The sequence below is a fragment of the Protopterus annectens genome, chromosome 11.part0 (genome assembly GCF_019279795.1).
Source record: "Protopterus annectens isolate FY-2018-M chromosome 11.part0, PAN1.0, whole genome shotgun sequence".
Taxonomy (NCBI): domain Eukaryota; kingdom Metazoa; phylum Chordata; order Ceratodontiformes; family Protopteridae; genus Protopterus; species Protopterus annectens.
Window position 1 is genome coordinate 263,095,648 of NC_056745.1, and position 19,163 is coordinate 263,114,810.

The 19,163-nt window shown below is 43.8% G+C and overlaps 1 protein-coding gene across 3 annotated transcripts in view; it reads right to left on the reverse strand.

Annotated features, from left to right (window-relative positions):
• Positions 1-19,163, reverse strand: part of STK38L (serine/threonine kinase 38 like) — a 721,763-nt gene that overhangs the window by 61,036 nt on the left and 641,564 nt on the right. For all 3 annotated transcript variants that reach the window (XM_044087725.1, XM_044087724.1, XM_044087726.1), the window contains one exon: positions 1,010-1,127. In XM_044087725.1, the coding sequence (XP_043943660.1) occupies positions 1,010-1,127 (118 nt within the window). The remainder of the gene's footprint in view (positions 1-1,009; positions 1,128-19,163) is intronic.

Genomic DNA, 19,163 nt, shown 5'->3' on the forward strand with positions numbered 1-19,163 from the left:
CTGGTTGACTGTTCAATTCTGAAATGTCCTTATATAGTGCATTTACCCTTGTCCTTTTGGTCTACATCATGACTAAACAAGATCTAAGACAGGCAAGTTCACTTTACAATATCTAACAACCACCATCTACACTGCTCTAAGGCAGGCAAGTTCACTTTACAATATCTAACAACCATCATCTACACTGCTGTATTTACACTGAGTATAACAGTCAGACGCTGTCCGGTTCGATTCTCAGCTAGAGCAACTTCTGCGTGGAGACATGCGTGAATGGGCGTACCTTCATTGAAGGTTGTGCGTCAGGGCTGGTAACTCGGCATGTAAAAATCAACTACCAATCATTAGCGGACTGGAATTCCGCTGTGGCGACCCCTAACTGGGAAAAGCCGAAAGACACAACAACAACAACTCTGCTATACTCTGTCGTCATTTTTTCTGCATTACATTTTGCTACAATGACCCAATTTAGGTCAAAACGTGTCCATTTGGTTGTTTAATAAACCTTAAATTATTAAAACAACTATCCTCTCTGAAAAGGAATGCTGTGAGGAAAGTTACAGAATGAAATGTGTGTGCGAGGAAGTACAAAACAGAGATGCTGTTACTTCAGCATTCTTTACAACAACCAAACGCAAGTGGCAACATGTTAAAGAAACAGTAATGTAATCAGCAGTATGGAGTCCTAATTCAGAAAATTACACAACCAGCCATCTCAGATTCTGAAAATGTGCCTAAGAAACATCAGAATCAGATTGTGGGAACACTTCATGACTGTTAACGAAGGGAAAAACAGGAAAACAAATGGATTTCTGCAAACAAAAAGGCATAATACGAGAAATATGAAGACATAATGCTAAAACAAAGCATACTTGAATGGACACTGAATGCAAATTAAAGTAATTAATCAGTCACAGAGCACTAAAGAACACTTTTGTCAAGCACTGTTGGTACAATAAATGGATAGCTTTAATATCTACAATTTCACAGCAGACATTTTCATCATACATACCTATTAACATTTCATACATAATGACGCCCAAGGACCACCAGTCACAGAGTTTGTTGTATCCTGTCTGCATAAATACCTCTGGAGCAATGTAGTCTGGTGTTCCAACTGTGGAGTATGCCTGGAGATAAAACATTGTAGGTCATTACATGTTCAGTCCTCATAGTGTCTCAACAGGTTCTTAGCAGGTCTATTTAGTAGCTGTGTGTGTGTGTGTGTGTGTGTGTGTGTGTGTGTGTGTGTGTGTGTGTGTGTGTGTGTGTGTGTGTGTATCACAAGTCTATTTACTAGTTAATCTGTGTGTCTGCATGTGCACATATATGTGGATGGCTGGTGGTGGAGGAATTCTATTTTAATGGCATGTCTTCTCTACACAACTGATCAATTTCAAGCATTAAGTCAAGGCAAGTGATCTTTGTCAAATGGCCACTGGATGGGGAATACTTTTCAGATGGGGAGAATATACTTAGCACTGTAACCCACAATGGAACCGGAAGATCTGATTCACTCCTCACCATACAGAGAAGGCTACTTTTGTTATTTCTGAAGAAAGATGCCTTGCAGAATACTGACAAACAGAAAACTGAAAAAAACACTGTATTTTTTTCAGTACAAATAAAATTAAATGTTTTACCTCACTTGCAAATTGAGTTGGAAAACCTATAAAATGCTCTGACACAACTGACATCAGAGACATTCTGTATGATACGATAGAAGTTCTCGAGTCTCCCCAATAAAAAAGGGGAACACAAATTGGGAACGCCTTATACTACATCCAGTCCTTCCCTTCCTGATTTGAGATTATAGCTACCTCATCCTAGTTGAATGGACAGGCTGTTATTTCCTAAGGAAAATGACTGCCAGTAGGTGCTAGGGCTAATCTTCTTAACACACATAACCTTCAGACTATTACACAAACTATATTGTCCCCCTCTTCTCAACAAATTGGCTATCTGCATCCCTTCCTACTTGCTCCAAAATTCTGATTGGAGCAAAGTATTCATTATAAAAGTAGATGTACTGCTTTTCATACAACATATGCAAATAATATCCGAGAAGTATCTTACCCAGGGCTCTCCAAATTACTTAAAATTCTTTAAGCAGGGAAGTAATTTCCCATTGGCAATTACCAGTTGGGTAGACTAGTTGAAAGTCACTTCTTCGAGGAGCTATGGCTGTGGAAATGGGAGTAACAGACCTGATTTTTCAAAGACAATAGCCCAGTCTAACCATTACACCTAGAAATTTAAGGTGTGGCCTTTTTTAGCTACGTCAAAAACCTCAAGGTCAGCACACAGCAATGCGCTGGGCTTGTGGTTAATGGTGCCATATTCACTGAGCCTGGTGACACTTTGAACCTGTTAGTGGGCAAATTCAGTTCTAACTTTATCCCTCTCTCCCCTTAAACATAACCCCTCCAACTACAACTGGGGGGCATGTACTCACTAAAACCAAGAACACAGCCTCAAAGGGTCCCAATAACCTCACAGGATACCAACTGAACAGTCTAAAATTTGACTTATCAGGACTCCTGGAGTCATTATATAACTATAGTCTAAAAACAAGCTTTGTACTTTGAGAATGAAGGACTGTGACAGTCATTCCTTTTCATAAGGAAGGAAGGACATTAAACAAATCATGGAAAAGTACAGTTGTGTACACTTACCATAAATGTAGATGTTCAAGTGTATTCACTGTTGCAGTCATTACATTGGGTAATCCTGCTGGCAGGTTGCCCTCAGTCGGCCTGAATTCCAAAGTCTTGGGTCCTGCGCTGCCCCTTCCCTGACGTCAGGGGTATAAAAGAAGCAGCCAACACCATTTTCTTCAGTTTTCCTTACCCCAGATGTCAGGTGCCCCCCTAAAAGGGTAGCCACAACTTATATATATATATATATATATATATATATATATATATATATATATGGGTCCACTACAGAATCTCGAAAGCTCATAATACCGAAGCCCATAATCCTGAGCCCAAAATCCCGAAAATTCAAAATCCCGAAAGCCCAAAATCCTGAAACTCAAAATCTTGAAAACACAAAATGGACATACGGACGTTATTGTGGCTTTGCTATTGTTAGCCCTGTGGTGTTAGGTCATGCGTTGGGTTCAGGTAAGTGTGCGGTTGGTTTTATGTTAGGGTTAGGGTTTAAGTGAGTTAGGGTTAGGGCGCAGGTTAGGCATGTATGCAATAGTGACAAATATTGGGGTGTTTAAGTGAGTTAGGGTTAGGCGGGTCAGGTGAGTGTGCGATAGTGATGGACCTTAGGGTTAGGGTTAGGGTCAGGGTCAGTTGGTAGATATTAGTGTCTTTATACTGACATATTAGCATTATTTGTGTTTTCAGGATTTTGAGTTTCAGGATTTTGGGCTTTTGAATTTTCGATTTTGGGGTCAGGATTATGGGCTTTGGTATTATGAGCTTTCGAGATTCTGTAGTGGACCCATATATATATATATATATATATATATATATATATATAAATACATACACCAATATAAACTTTACCTTCATCTACAAGCAAATACACCACATAGGTTGTATAAATCAGAGAAGGAAAGAAAAGTTCCAGCAGAAAAAAGGGGAATGGCGGGTGGGTAACCTGGACTGCAACAGTGAATACACTCGAACATCTACATTTATGGTAAGTGTACACAACTGTACTATGTTCTTCGTGTTTCACTGCTGCAGTCATTACATTTGGGTAGATTCCCAAAGCTATGGTTGGGAGGCTGGGGATAAACAGCATTAGGAGTGGCTTTGTGGCCCTGCAGAACTGCAGTGGCAAAGACTGCCCTGGATTTAGAGTAGAGTGGCAGATGATAGTGCTTTGTAAAGGTGTGCACTGAACTCCAAGTAGCAGCCTCTAATATGTCTTTGGTTGGTACTCCCCTGAGAAAGGCTGCTGAAGTGGCTGCAGCTCTGGTTGAATGTGGCCTAATGCCCCTTAGGTACTGGCTTGTCATGGTGTAAATAGCAGAAACAAATGCAGTGGCCTATCCACTTTGAAATAGTCTGCTTTGAGATAGCCTTTCCTTGTGATCCTGCAGCATATGCCACTAGTACTTGCTCTGTCTTCCTGAAAACTTTAGTTCTGTCCAAGTAGAATCTAAGCTGTCTGTGTACGCCCAAAGAATGCAGAATTATCTCCCCCTTGTTCTGTGGATTTGGATAAAAAGTTGGCAGATGAAGAGTTTGATTAAGAGCCACACTGGACACCACCTTAGGCATAAATGTTGGGTTTGTCCTCAGAGAGACCCTGTCTGGATAAAACAAGATAAAAGGTTCCACAGCCATGAGGTGCCTGTAGCTCTGAAACCAGTCTTGCAGAAGCTATTGCTAGGAGCAGAGCTGTTTTCCAAGATAAAAACTTTATATCAGCAGTAGCAGCTGGCTCAAAAGGAGGCAGGGTGAGTTTTTCCAAGACATAGTTGAGGTCCCATGCAGGTATTGGTGATCTCCTTGGAGGCCTTACGTTTTTGGCTCCTCTGAGGTACTGCTTTAATAAAGGATGAGAAAAGATTGGTGGCTCTGTATTGTAATGAGCCGAAATGGCAGAGGCATGAATTTTAATTGATGAAAAAGATAGGCCTTTGTCCAGCATTTCAGTTAAGTATTGCAAAATCTGAGGAATATTTGGTACAGCTGTATAGTACAGTTTTGTACCTACCATAAATGTAGATGTCCGATAGATATGCAACTGCAGTCCTGACATATGGGTTGTCCTGCCTCAGGCAGCCCTTCGGTCAGCTGGATTCCAAAGTCTGGGTCCGGCGTCGGCTGATGTCGCCTCCTCCCCGACGTCAGAGCGGCTGGGGTATAAAAGCATCAGCCGACGCCATCTTCTTCAGTGTTTCTTGCCCCAGATGCCAGGTGCCCTCCAAGGAAGGCTAAATTTAGTGCATGGATAAAAAATTCCAGACATGCAAAACAGTAATAAACAGAAAAACCATAACAGATATCCCCAGCTAATTTGAAAAGGGGAAGTGGACCCTAAAAAAGAGAAATGCAGAGGGGTAGGAGGGAGGGAAAACCTGACTGCAGTTGCATATCTACCGGACATCTACATTTATGGTAGGTACAAAACTGTACTATGTCCTTCAAGAATGCAACTGCAGTCCTGACATATGGGTTGAATACCACAGCCAAGCTGGGGGTGATAGGATCTAAGAAAGGGATGGTGAAGCTAAAATGCCCTGCAGGACTGCCGAAGCAAAGCCTGCTCGGGATCTGGAGTATAAAGGCAGGTTGTAGTGTTTGGTAAATGTATGCACAGAGCTCCATGTAGCAGCCTCTAGAATGTCCTTTGTAGCCACTCCTCTTAGAAAGGCTGTGGATGTGGCTATAGCTCTGGTGGAGTGTGGCCTAATATTGGCTGGCACACCTTTGCCATGGAAAGAGTAACAGAATCTGATGCAGTGCCCAATCCATTTTGAAATTGTTTGTTTGGAGATTGCCTTTCCTTGCACTCCAGCAGCATAGGCTACAAATAGTTGATCAGACTTTCTGGTGGTCTTTGTTCTGTCCAAGTAGTAGCGTAATTGTCTGTGTATGTCCAATGTGTGCAGCAGCTTTTCCCCCCTATTTTGAGGATTGGGAAAGAAAGTAGGCAGGTGAATTGCTTGATTTAGAGACACCCTGGATATCACTTTTGGCATGAATGAAGGATTGGTTCTTAGAGAAACTCTGTCCTGATGAAAAATGAGTAAGGGGGGTACTGCCATGAGGGCCTGTATCTCTGAGACTCTTCTTGCTGAGGTAAATGCCAACAGGAAAACCATTTTCCAGGAGAGAAATTGCATTTCTGAAGTTGCTGCTGGTTCAAAAGGAGGAAGAGTTAATTTTTCCAAGACGAAATTGAGGTCCCATGCAGGTACTGGTGGTTTTCTGGGAGGTTTGATATTCTTTATCCCTCTTAGAAACTGTCTTAACAAGGGATGCGAAAACACAGGTGGGTCACAGTTGTATTTTGCTGAGATTGCTGAAGCGTGAATATTTATGGAAGAATATGAGAGGCCACTATGAAACATTTCTGCCAAGTATTCTAATATCTGTGGTATGCTCATTACTGATGCATCCGGACCCTTGTTGGCATTCCAGATGATGAATCTCTTCCACTTGGCTGAATAAGTTTTTCTGGTGGAAGGTCTCCAGTAAGATTTCTTGTACTTTTTCTGAAAGAGAGATATGGGTGAAAGTCATGGAACCCTCCAAGCTGTCAGCTGCAATGTTTGCAGGTTTTGATGAACAGTCCTGTAATTGTGCCGAGTTAGAAGCAGAGGCCATTGAGGCAAGGGCCACGGTTTGGTGTGAGTTATGCTCAGTAGCAATGGATACCAGTGCTGTCTTGGCCAGTCTGGAGCTATCACAATTCCTTTTGGTTGCTCTGCTTTGATCTTCAGTAACACCTTGGTCAGTAATGGTAGAGGAGGGAATGCATAAATTGTTAGGGAATTCTAGCTGAAGGAGAGAGCATCCGTTCTCCAGGCTAGAGGATGGTGCGTCCTTGAACAGAACTTCTCCAGGTGACGATTGAGGTGAGAAGCAAAGAGATCTATGTCCGGTCTTCCCCATGCACTTGTTATTTGTGAGAAAATGTGTGGATGCAGCATCCATTCGTGCGGATCCAAGAAATTTCTGCTCAGCCTGTCCGCCAGAACATTGTCCTTGCCCGGAACAAACTGGGATTGCAAGTGGATGTTCAGATTCAGGGACTTTTCCCAAAGAGTCATCGTTAGTCTGCAGAGGGGGTAAGAGTGACTGCCTCCCTGCTTGTTTATATACCACATGACAGTGGTGTTGTCTGTCCTTATTAGCAGATGACCTTGTTGAAGGGATTTTCCGAAGGCCTCGATTGCACGTATCACTGCCAACATCTTTTTGATTTATGTGCAGATGCATTTCCCTGGGAGTCCATTGCCCTTGAATGCATCTGCCCCATCCATGATCTGAGGCGTCTGTTGTAATGGTTGGACTTGCTAGAGGTTTGTTGAAAGACATGCCTTTGTTTAAATGACTTGCTTGAGCCCACCACAAAAATTCCCTTTGCAGGCATGGAATGAGTGGTATTACGTCTTCTAGATTGTGGCTGTGTTGAGACCATAAGCTTTTTAGGTACCATTGTAGCTTTCTCATGTGAATTCTTGCCAGAGGTACCAGAAGAATGCAAGATGCCATGAACCCCAGGACCTGCAGGATTTTCCTTGCGGTCAGCTGGGTGAGCTTTGCTAGGCTTTTGAAGTAATCTGGTAAATGTTCTTGTTTCTCCTCTGTGAGGAAAGCCATTTGTGATTGTGTGTCCAATTTGGCTCCTAGAAAAATAATCTGTTGGGATGGCAGTAGTCTTGATTTTTGAATGTTGACTGTGTATCCCAAAGCCTGTAGTAGTTGAATGACATAGTCCAAGTTTCTTATCAGGGTTTGTTTGCTGTCTGCTTGTATAAGGCAGTCGTCCAGGTAAGGGTATATTTGAATCCCCTGGAGCCTGCAATGTGCAACTACTGATGCCAGGCATTTCGTGAATACTCTGGGCAGTAGATAAGCCAAACGGCAATGCTGAGAATTGATAATGCTCTGACCCTGCAAGAAATCTGAGGTATCTTCTGCAACTGTGTCTGATTGGGACATGCAGGTATGCCTCCTTGAGGTCCAGAGTAACCAGCCAAGACCCCTTGCCCAGCATGGGAAGGAGTTGCTGTAAAGTCAGCATTTTGAATTTTGGCACGATGAGAAAAGTGTTTAGAGCGGACAAGTCCAGTATAGGTCTCCATTGCTTTTCTTTTCTTGGAACAAGGAACAGTCTTGAATAGAATCCCTGGCCTTGTTCCTGAGGAGGAACCTTTTCTATTGCTTTTATTTGTAATAGCTTTGAAACTTGTATGAGTGCCTCTGCCCTTTGATTTTGTGGCAGATTTGGCATGCCTTGTCTCGTTGGTAAGGTATGGAAGTGGAACCTGTAACCTTTGTCTACTATGTCCAGAATCCATTTGTCCTTGGTTAAAATGTGCCAGTTCTTTGAGAATAAGGATAATTTTCTGCCTAGAGGTGCTTCTCTTTGAGCCTTGGTCGGCGGAGTGAAAGTCAAGTCATTGTGATTGTCCCTGTGGTGCAGGTGAACTCCCTGCGCCACTTCTCTGATTTGGTGGTTGCCATTGGCGGCCCCTGTAGGAGTCTCGGTATTGCCCTCTACCTCGAGCATGCCTGTATTTTCCCCTTTGAAACTTGTCAGTGTCTGGAAAGGACCAATTCTTTGAAGGCCAATTGCTGAATCTGGGTGGCTGAACCTGGAGGAAATCCTTGACTGTCTGTACTGATTTAGCCTTTTCCTCAATAGACTTCAACACATCCTGTGCATTAGCACCAAAAAGCTTCTGTTTTCCAGAGGTGCATCTAGGAGCCTTACTTTAACATGGTCTGGCAGTGGCTGTTCTTTCAGCCAAGCATGTCTACGTATAACAGCCCCTGTCATAGCTGCCCTACATGAAGCTTCCAATGCATCATAACCACACTGAAGAAAATGATTGCTAACCTGCTGAGTGTTATGAACCAAATCCTGCAATGCCTTTCTATCTATAGGCTCAGGAGAGGCTAACTTTTTCTGCAAATCATCCATTAAGTAATCCTGGTACTGAAACATATGAAAAAGACAGTTAAGTGACCTCATGGCAAGGGTGGAAGAGGTATAAACTTTTTGCCCCATCTCCAGGGACCTTGATTCCCTGTCTGCGGGCAAAGGGTTTTTGGCCGAGGAAGTAGCCACTCCTTTGGGCCCCTGAGAAATAGTTTCTAGATCCACAGACTGGGCCTTAAAGAGATGCTTATGCGTTTCAGGAACCCTGTAATATCTGTCTGGCTTGACAGGAGCAGGAGGGAGAGAATCAGGGGAAGCACTGGAGTCTGAGTATACATCATCCAAGACATCCAACACTGGAGGGATAGCTAATGGTCTGTGCTGGGGTAACTTAAGGAAGGTGCCTTTTCCTGGAGTCAGAAAATTCCTGACCCTGCCACTGAAAATGTTCTCTCATAGAGTGCAGAACTTCTCTGAAAGAAATATCCTCTGGAGGAGAGGCAGAAGGAATTGATTCCTCAGCATCAGAGTCCTCGTAGGCCTGGAAGGATTCTTCCTGGGTATCTGAATCCTCTGAATCCCTAGAGGCTTCATCCGAAGAGAGGGTATCTGTCTGCTCAGTCCTAGGCCTTTTATCTGCAGGAGGCAGAGAACCTCTGTCTGGATGCGACTGAGAACCTCTGATTAGAGAGATAAGATCTGCAGCTAGGGTCATGATCTGTTTATCAGAAGAGGGGCCTGGGAAAAACTTTTAGGAGGATGGGCCTTAGCCTGGCTGGCGGCCTTAGAACGTGTGAAGGCCTTGATTGACATGGAGACCGGAGGCCTAGCTGCCCCACGTGCAGGAGTAACTTTATCCACTGGTATGGTGTCAGGTAAATCCTGAGCTTCGGTTTTGGGAGGAAAATCAACAACCGGCACCAGGGAAACCTCCGGGACCGAAGTATGTGGTAAAGCAGTGTCGTCGGCCTGGAGCGGTGGAATTACCACCTCTGAAGAGACCGATGCACTCGCGGAAGGCTTAGGCATGGTGTCGGTGGACGACGCGGGCCGAGGATGTCAGTCCCGGTCCTTGCGTTTTTTGGAAATATGTGCTGTCGGTTGTTCCGACGGCATGATATAAGCATAATTTTCGCCAAAAAAGTCTTTGGCAAATTCTGCCCGGCGCCTGAGTGTGCGCTTATTAAAGCAAGCACAGGCAGCATAGGCCGAGATGTCTTGTTCTGGGCCCAGGCAGGGAAGGCAGTAAGAATGGAAGTCCTTATGAGGTATTTGTTTACCACAAGACAAACAATTATTAACTTTTTCAATTTTTTCTGACATCGGCTGAGGAAAGAAAAATGTTTTCCAACGGGGTACTTAGCTTTTAGATGACTTCGGTAACTGAAAACACAGGAGCTGACCGACCGGCACTTGCGAACTGCTTTTGCTTCGGGCACCGCGCGGCAAGAAAGACTGAAGAAGATGGCGTCGGCTGATGCTTTTATACCCCAGCCGCTCTGACGTCGGGGAGGAGGCGACATCAGCCGACGCCAGACCCAGACTTTGGAATCCGGCCGACCGAAGGGCTACCTGAGGCAGGACAACCCATATGTCAGGACTGCAGTTGCATTCTTGAAGGACTTCAGTTCCTTGTACCTGGTTCCAAGCACAGCATCTCTTCCATTTTCCAGCATAAGATTTTCTAGTACTAGGCCTTCTGGCTTCCAAAATGACATCCATCACAGCTTTACTGAGAGGTGTGTTTTGTATGACTACATTATCTGCCATGCTGCCAGGTTTAAAGTACTGAGTTGGTTGTGCAGGATCTGACTTGATTTGCTGGGATAGTAGGTGAGGTATTTGAGGCAAGGTCCAAGCCAGGCATTGAGACAAGTTCCTTAGGATTGGGTACCAGTGCTGGCGGGGCCAGTCTGAGGCAATCAGTATCATCTTTGGCTTCTCCTGTCTGATCTTTAAGAGTACCTTGGGGAGGAGAGGCAGTGGAGGAAAGGCATATACTGCTAAGCTTTTCCAGCTGAAAGAGAGGGTGTCTACTTTCCATGCTGGTCTGTGATAAGTCCTTGCGCAGAATCTTTTTAGTTGGTAGTTGTGAGGGGAGGCAAATAGATCTATGTCCGGGCATCCCCATTTCCTTGTTATCATGCTGAAGTCTTGTGGATCCAGCTGTCACTTGTGGGGATCCATGAGGTTTCTGCTTAGTTTGTCTGCCAGGGTGTTTTCCTTTCTTGGCAGGAATTGTGCCTGCAGATGTAATTGGTAAGTCAATGCTGTGTCCCACAAAGTCATGGTTAGTCTGCAAAGGGGGAAAGAATGTGTGCCCCCTTGTTTGTTTATATACCACATGACCGTGGTGTTGTCCCGGATGAAGTAGGTCCTTGAAGGCTGTCAGGGCATTTTGAACAGCTAGCATCTCTTTTTGATTGTTATGTAGATGCATTTGGTTTGAGGACCATGTGCCCTGAATGCATCTTCCTGCCATGTGGGCCCCCCAGGCATAATCTGAAGCATCTGTTGTTAGTGTCTGCCTGGCTGGGGGTAATGTGAATGGCTGTCCCTTGTTTTGGTGACAAGCATTCGCCCACCATCGAAACCCCTGTTGCAGGCAGGGAATGAGAGTAATCATTGTTTCCAGGCTGTGGCAATGTTGAGTCCAAACACTTTTTAGGTACCATTGAAGTTTCCTCATATGCCGTCTTGCATATGGAATTAGTAGGATGCAGGATGCCATGAAGCCCAAAGCCTGCAGAATTTTTCTTGCAGATAACTGGGCCTTTGTTGCCAACATTTTGAAATAGGTAGTCAGTTGCCTTTGTTTGGTATGAGGTAAGCCATCTGGGCAGTTGTATTTAAGCTTGCACCCAGGTATATTATCTCTTGAGAGGGTACTAGTTTTGATTTCTTTTCATTGACTGTGTACCCTAGGCATATTAGAAGTCTTTTCACAAACGCCAGATGCTGTAGAAGAATGTCCTTTTTCTCTGCTTGAATTAGACAGTCATCCAAGTAAGGATATATTTGTATTCCTCTTTGTCTGCAGAATGCAATTACTGGTGCCAGGCACTTTGTAAAGATCCTGGGCGCAGTAGATAAGCCAAAGGGCAATGCAGAGAATTGGTAATGCATTGAGCCAGCCTTGAATCTGGGGTATCTTCTGCACGATTGTCTGATTTTGACATGCAGGTATGCCTCTTTTAGGTCTAAAGTCACAAGCCAAGCATTCTTGCCCAGCGTGGGCAGAAGCTGCTGCAAAGTCAACATTTTGAATTTTGGTATATCCAGGAATGTGTTCAGAATTGATAGGTCCAGTATTGGTCTCCAGGCCTTGTCCTTTCTGGGTACCAAGAACAGTCTTGAGTAAAATCCTTGTCCCTGCTCTTGCTCTGGTACTTGTTGAATAGCCCCCCATGTCTATGAGGGATGAGACTTGTTTTTGTGCCTCTGCCCATTGATTTTTTGCAGATCTGGCCAGCCGTTTGCCTTTGGCAGGGTATGGAAATGGAACTTGTAGCCTTGTGACACTATATTTAGAACCCACTTGTCCTGGGTTATAATGTGCCAATTTTGAGAAAAAAGTGCTAATTTTCCCCCTAAGGGTGCTGCCAGGACATAAGTGCTTGGTGCCGGCAGGGGGAAGTCATTGGGACTGTTTCCTGTATGGTTGTGATTTGTCTTCTCCAACTTTGGAGGTAGAAGCACCCCATTGCTTTGACCTGTATGAACCTTGCACCTGGGATCTGCCTCTAGGGCGTCTAGATCTGCCCCTTTGAGGTATGTCTGACACAGGAAAGGATCAATTCTTTGTAGACCAGTGTCTACTAAACCTAGGTGGCTGTACTTGTAAAAAAATCTTTGACAGTTTGCATAGACTTAGCTTTGTCCTCCATTTTCTTTAACACCTCTTCTGCCTTAACACCAAACAAAGTATCATGCTGTAAAGATGCATCTAATAATTTAACTTTGACATGATCAGGCAGATTTTGTTCCTTTAACCAAGCATGCCTCCTAATTACAGAACCCGTAACTGCGGCCCTGCAGGAGGCCTCCAAAGAATCAAAACCACATTGCAAAGTATGCTTTCCAACTTGTTCAGCTGCATGCAATAAATCCTGCATTTCCTTGTTTTCTGCACATTCAGAGTTTAACAACATTTTCTGTTTAAGCAATGCCATGACATGTTGCTGATATTTGAGCATATGAAACTGACAGTTTAAGGCCCTTATAGCCAAGGTAGCAGATGTGTAAACCTTTTTCCCCATCTATCCAGTGCCCTAGAATCCCTGTCAGAGGGGGTAGGGTTTTTTGCAGTGGAAGCTTTAACACCTTTGGGACCCTGTGAAACAGTTTCTGGGTCAGCAGCAGGGTTTTTAAAAAAAGAATTTATGAGAGTCAGGGACCCTGTAATATCTGTCAGGCTTAACAGGAGCTGGAGATAAGGAGTCAGAGGTCAGACTAGACTCTTGCCTAGGCCTCTTATCAGAAGAGGGATGGGAACCCCTGATCAAGGTAATCAAGTCTTCGGCCATTTTGAGCATCTGTTTTTTGGGCATAGAGGCCTGTCCACGTAGCTCTTGAGTTTGTTTCTTTGCTTTAGAAGGTGCTTTAGTCTTTGCCTTTGAAGCTGAAGTCAGTTTAATGTAAAGATGTTTAGGTCTGAATACACCCTCTGAAGCCAGTGCCTGCTCAGCGGCTCCGGACCCATCTGAGGGAATAGTGTCCGAGGCTCCAATAACTTGAGGTTCCAGCAGCATAGCCGACTCCACATGGGAGTCGGTAGCGGCCTGCGACTCTAAAGTAGTGGGCGTCAGGGGCTGCGAAAGCACCTCACTGAGAACCAGCGACTGGCTTAGGAGAAGCTTCGTCGCCAGTTTTGGACCTCGGTTGTTTATCTCTCTCCTTTTCTTTGCGTTTTTTGTGAACTCCAGTAGTCGGATGACTATCTGACAACATTTCTGGATAATTAAACTGGCTTCCAAAATAGTTTAAAGCAAAATCATACCAACGCTTAATAGTGCGTTGGCTAAATCTAGCACAAAACCGACAACCAGAAAAGTTGTGATCAGCACCTAGGCAAGGAATGCAGTAAGAATGAAAGTCCTTATGGGGTATTTGCTTTCCACAAGAAATACAATTATTAACTTTTTCTGACATCAGTCTGGAGCAAGAAAAAAGTTTCACCAACGGGGTACTTAGCTTTATTGAAGACTTCGGGTCTGAAACTCGAACACGAAAATCTCAGGAGTCGGCCGACCAGCGCTTACGAACTGCTTCAGCTTCGGGCACTGCACGGCAGGAAAGACTGAAGAAAATGGTGTCGGCTGCTTCTTTTATACCCCTGACGACCTGACGTCAGGGAAGGGGCGACAGCAGCCGACGTAGGACCCAAGACTTTGGAATTCAGGCTGACTGAGGGCAACCTGCCAGCAGGATTACCCAAATGTAATGACTGCAACAGTGAAACACGAAGAACATCTACAGACTCATTAGTCTGACTAGTCTTATTTGCAAAGCCATGGAAAGAATCATCATGGAAATAAACAAGGAAATAGGAGACTTCCAGACACTGGATCCATCCCAGTTTGGCTTTGTCAAAGGAAGGTTGTGCTTACTGACCCTGGTGGACTTCCTTAAAAGGTCACTAAGGCAATGGATGAGGTGAAAACCGTGCACATTGAATTCCTGGATCTGGCTAAAGCATTTGATACAATACCCCACATGGGCATAGCCATCAATCTTTCAGAACCAGGCATAAACCCCTTTAACATGCTGGCTAGGTAGATGGCTGACTGAGAGAATTCAAGAGGTTAGGATCGGTGAGGCCACTTCCATAAAGAGGCTGGTAACCAGTGCAGTCCCTTAGGACTCTGTGCTGGGCCCACACTCCTCTTTGGCAGCTACTTCTCAGAAATCGAAGCCAGTGTCAAAGGCCTCTGGCTGCTCAACTTTGTAGATGATTGCAAATTAGGAACAGTTATTAAATCCCCCCCAAGATGAAAACACCCTTCAGGAAGGTCTAACACAAACACTTGGTGCCAATGCTATGAGTTAAAATTCAACACCAAGAAATGCATTACAGTGCCTTTTGGGAAGCCAGCCACCCTGGGTAACTACATTATTAATAAAATACCCCTAAAAGGTGATTAACCTGGAACTCATGTAGCCAGTAATGCAGCCTTTGACCAACATGTGTCTAAGGTAATAAGAATAGCCTTCTAGTTTGCTAAACTTATAAGTAAGGGTATGGCCTCTAGGTCGAGAGGTCATCATACCACTGTACACGGCCTTCATTAGACCCATCATAAAGAATAATGCCCCCTTTGACATGTACCAGATCAGACATGCCGCAATTGGAACATTCACAAAGGTTCCTTACAAAAGAATACGGGGGTAAACACAATGGTATATGACGATCACCTCAAAACCTTCTCTCTTTACTCAGTATCATAATGACTTCTGAGAGGTTATCTTTGCCTCACAAACAATGCATCCCTGGATCCTGTTTTGATTAACCTTTTGCATATCTGCAAAACAAACAAAATCAGAACCACTAGACCAAAAGACCTAAATTTTGCTTGCAATATAAACTGGACATGTTGGAGAGACAGATATGTTTCTTAGAGAATTCCCATTCTCTGAAACAGTCTCCTCATCCATGTGAAGCAGTGTTCCTCCCTATATTTAAGTGCAACTTGTACCAATGGATGGGTAATCGGAAATCTAGCCTAGTCTGGCTCCTTGGTCTATGATGGACAGAGGCAGTCAGTAAATCACCACTATATAAAATAAACATTAAAGAGAAAAAAGGATGTCAAGAGGATATTTTGCATTTGTAATGTAAGGAGCCATTTAAAAGTTCAGACTAAATAGCAACTGATGAAGACAGATGAAAATAGTAGGAGTTATTCAGTATCTCTGAAGCCATTACACTTTTTTTCTGACTAGATGACATGAAGACACTTCTGGAACAGTTTCAGACTATTTGTTTGTCTAATAATTTCAGGCATGGAGTTCTAGCTTGTTGGAGCAATTATGGAAAAGGATCGCTCACAGGTAGCAATAGTGTAGGCTGGCCATTGTAGACAATCAGAATTTTGGAGTGTAGGAAGGGGTACAGATAGCCAATTTGTTGAGAAGAGGGGGACAATACAGTTTGTGTATTAGTCTGCAGGTTGTGTGTGCTAAGAAGATTAGCCCTAGCACCTAATGGCAGTCATTTTCCTTTGCTTATTGTAAGACAGTGGTGCCCATTTTTGTTGGAATGCTGAATAAATCTAAGCATTCCCTTTCTCTTCAGATTGAAGTCAAAGTTGTCAACCATCTGAAATGTCAGGTCTCTGCATATTGAGTCCTGAAATCTGGAGAGACTGAATCAATGAAAAATCTAGACTTATCATAAACTAAGTGCAAGACTGCCATTTTTTCTTCCACATTACAACAGCCCTACAGTTGGTATATATAAAAGTTTAGGGGAGTGGGGAGATTCCCCTCACGTGAAGGAAGTAAGGGGGTCTTGCCTCTGCAAAAAAAAGAGCAGTGTTTGATATTTTAATTCTCCTGTATTTTCAGCTTTTTTTTTTTTTTGCTGTTTCAATATTTGACTATGAGAGTCCCAACATTTCAATAAGAAGCCATTAAGTGGTACTTAGCACGGACAGAGGGGCTGAGGAAGTGATGGGTAGGTATGGTGTTAAGGAGAGAAATGCAGAAGGTCAAACAGTAGTGGAGTTTGCAAAAAGGATGGACATAGCTGTGGTAAATATGTATTTTAAAAGCAGGAGGAGCATAGGGTGACAAAGAAGAGTGGAGGAAGATGCTCACAGGTGGATTACATCCTATGTAGGAGGGCCAGTCTGAAGGGGATTGGAGACTGTAAAGTGGTGGCAGGGGAAAGTGTAATTAGGTGGCATTAGATGATGGTCTGTAGGATGACGCTGGTGAACAAGAGGAGGAGGAGGAGTGTGAGGACAGTGCCAAGGATCAGATGGTGGAAGTTGAAAAAGGGTGACTGTGAGGTGGCATTCAGGGAAGAGTTAAGAGAGGCACTGGGTGGCAGTGAAGAGTTACAGAAGAGCTGGGTAACTACAGCAGAACTGGTAAGGGAGACAGCTAGAAAGGTGCTTGGTGTGACATCTGGACAGAGGAAGGAGGACAAAGAGACCTGGCGTTGGAACAAGGAAGTACAGGAGAGTATACAGAGAAAGAGGTTGGCAAAGAAGTGGGATTGCCAGAGAGATGAAGAAAGTAGACAGGAGTATAAGGAGATGAGGTGCATGGCAAAAACAGAGGTGGCGAAGGCTAAGGACAAGGCGTATGAAGAGTTGTATGAAAGGTTGGACACTAAGAAGGGAGAAAAGGACCTGTACCAATTGGCTAGACATAGGGACCGAGCTAGGAAAGATGTGCAGCAGGTAAGGGTGATAAAGGATAATGAGGGAAATGTACTCACAAGCAAGGAGAGTGTGTTGAGCAGATGGAAAGGGTACTTTGAGGGGTTGATGAATGAAGAGAATGAGAGGGAGAGAAGGTTGGATGATGTGGGAATAGTGAATTATGAAGTGCAGTGGATTAGCAAGGAGGAAGTATGGATAGCTATGAAGAGGATGAAGAATGGAAAGGCTGTTGGTCCAGATGACATATGGAAGCATGTGGAAGCATGGAGGTGTTTAGAAGAGATGGCAGTGGAGTTTTTAATCACCTTGTTTAATGAAATCTTGGAAAGTAGAGGATGCCTGAGGAGTGGAGAAGAAGTGTTTTGGTACTGATTTTTAAGAATAAGGGTGATGTGCAGAAGTATAGTAACTACAGAGAGATAAAACTGATCAGTCACAACATGAAGTTATGGGAAAGAGTAGTGGACGCTAGGTTAAGAAGGGAGGTGATGATTAGTGATCAGCAGTATGGTTTCATGCCAGGAAAGAGCACTACTCTGAGGGTGTTGATGGAGAAGTACAGAGAATGTCAGAAGGAGTTGCATTGTGTCTTTGTAGACTTGGAGAAAGCACATGACAGGGTGCCTAGAGAGGAGGTGTGGTATTGTATGAGGAAGTTGGGAGTGGCAGAGAAGTATGTAAGAGTGGTACAGGATATGTACAAGGGTAGTGTGACAGTGGTAAGGTCTGCGGTAGGAGTGACAGATGCATTTACGGTGGAGGTGGGATTACATCAAGGATCAGCTCTGAGCCCTTTCTTATTTGCAATGGTGATGGACAGGTTGACAGACGAGATCAGACAGGAGTCTCTGTGGACTATTTGTTTGTGGATGACATTGTGATCTGTAATGAGAGTAGGGAACAGGTTGAGGTGACCCTGGAGAGGTGGAGATATCCTCTAGAGAGGAGAGGAATAAAGGTCAGCAGGACTAAGACAGAATATATGTGTGTGAATGAGAGGGAGGATAGAGGAATGGTGAGGATGCAGGGATTAGAACTGGTGAAGGTGGATGAGTTTAAATACTTGGGATCGACAGTTCATAGTAATGTTGAGTGTGGAAGAGAGGTGAAGAAGAGAGTACAAGCAGGGTGGAGTGGGTGGAGAAGAGTGTAAGGAGTGATTTGTGACAGACAGGTACTAGTAAGAGGGTGTGACAAGGATGGACAGGATTAGGAATCAGTATATTTGAGGGTCAGCTCAGGTTGGACGGTTTGGAGACACAGCCACAGAGGCGAGACTATGTTGGTTTGGACACGGGCCTCTGCTGAAAATTGGCTTTGTTCCAAGTTGGGCTTTCCTGATTAACAAATGTTAAATAAATAAAAAAATTAAATGTGCTGAGGAGGGATGCTGGGTATATTGGGAAAAGGATGCTAAGGATGGAGCTGCCAGGTAAGAGGAAAAGAAGAAGGGCCTAAGATGAGGTTTATTGATGTGGTGAGAGAAGACATGCAGGTAGTTAGTGTGACAGAGCAAGATGTGGAGGACAGGAAGAAATGGAAACAGATGATCCACTGTGGCGACCCCTAATAGGAGCAGCCAAAGAAGAAGAGGCAGCATGGAGCAAAGGGCAATAATCAGCAGTCAGGAATTATGACATTTATGGATAGTCTGGCTTTGACATACAGTGGATATAAAAAAGTTTACAAACCCCTGTTAAAATGTCATGTTTTTAGGATATAAAAAATGGGGAACCTGACAAATTTTCGAACGCTCAAAATTTCGAAAGTTACATGGTCGAGACCAAATGTTCGAAATTTTAAGTGTTCGAAGATAGACTTTCAACGGCACCGTACGGTGCAGATAGGAGAATTTCCCTTTTCTGCACTGAAGTACGGTCTCTGAGTTGGTATATTTAAGTAGGGGGGGTGGGGTGCCCCCCTGCCTACGTTGTTAAAAGTAATTTTTTCTTTTTTTACTTTTTTTTTATTTGATGTTTGAACATCGAAATGTCGAACATTTGGTCTCGACCATGTAATGTTCGGCATTTTGGATGTTCGAACATTTAACACAGACCCAAAAAAATGAGGCCACAATAAATCATTTCAAAACTTTTCTCACCTTTATTGTGACCTATAACCTTTACAATTCAATTGAAAAATAAACAAACAAATCTGTTCGGGGAAAAATACAAAAAATAAAAAAACGTA